This window comes from Sinocyclocheilus anshuiensis, unplaced genomic scaffold (assembly GCF_001515605.1).
Source record: "Sinocyclocheilus anshuiensis isolate Anshui unplaced genomic scaffold, SAMN03320099.WGS_v1.1 scaffold560, whole genome shotgun sequence".
Taxonomy (NCBI): Eukaryota; Metazoa; Chordata; class Actinopteri; order Cypriniformes; family Cyprinidae; genus Sinocyclocheilus; species Sinocyclocheilus anshuiensis.
In genome coordinates, this window is record NW_015554116.1 from 237,309 (window position 1) to 237,542 (window position 234).

General features: G+C 41.0%; 1 protein-coding gene across 1 annotated transcript in view; it reads left to right on the plus strand.

Moving 5' to 3' along the window:
• Positions 1 to 234, plus strand: part of dbt (dihydrolipoamide branched chain transacylase E2) — a 10,971-nt gene that overhangs the window by 2,337 nt on the left and 8,400 nt on the right. The window contains exon 6 of the mRNA XM_016462264.1: positions 7 to 109. Coding sequence (XP_016317750.1) covers positions 7 to 109 — 103 coding nt within the window. The remainder of the gene's footprint in view (positions 1 to 6; positions 110 to 234) is intronic.

Consider the following 234-nt stretch of genomic DNA (forward strand, 5'->3'; position numbering starts at 1 on the left):
TGTGGGGGAGACGCCAGCCATGTCCCAAGAGGAGCACACGCACCAGGAGATCAAAGGTCACAAGACCCAGGCCACCCCTGCCGTCAGACGCTTAGCCATAGAGAACAATGTACGTTTCGGATTTGTCTTTTTTTTCAAAAACACAGGTTTAAAGTTAATTGAGTGTCTGTGTGTGTGTGTATGTATATATATATATATATATATATATATATATATATATTAGGGCTGTCCATT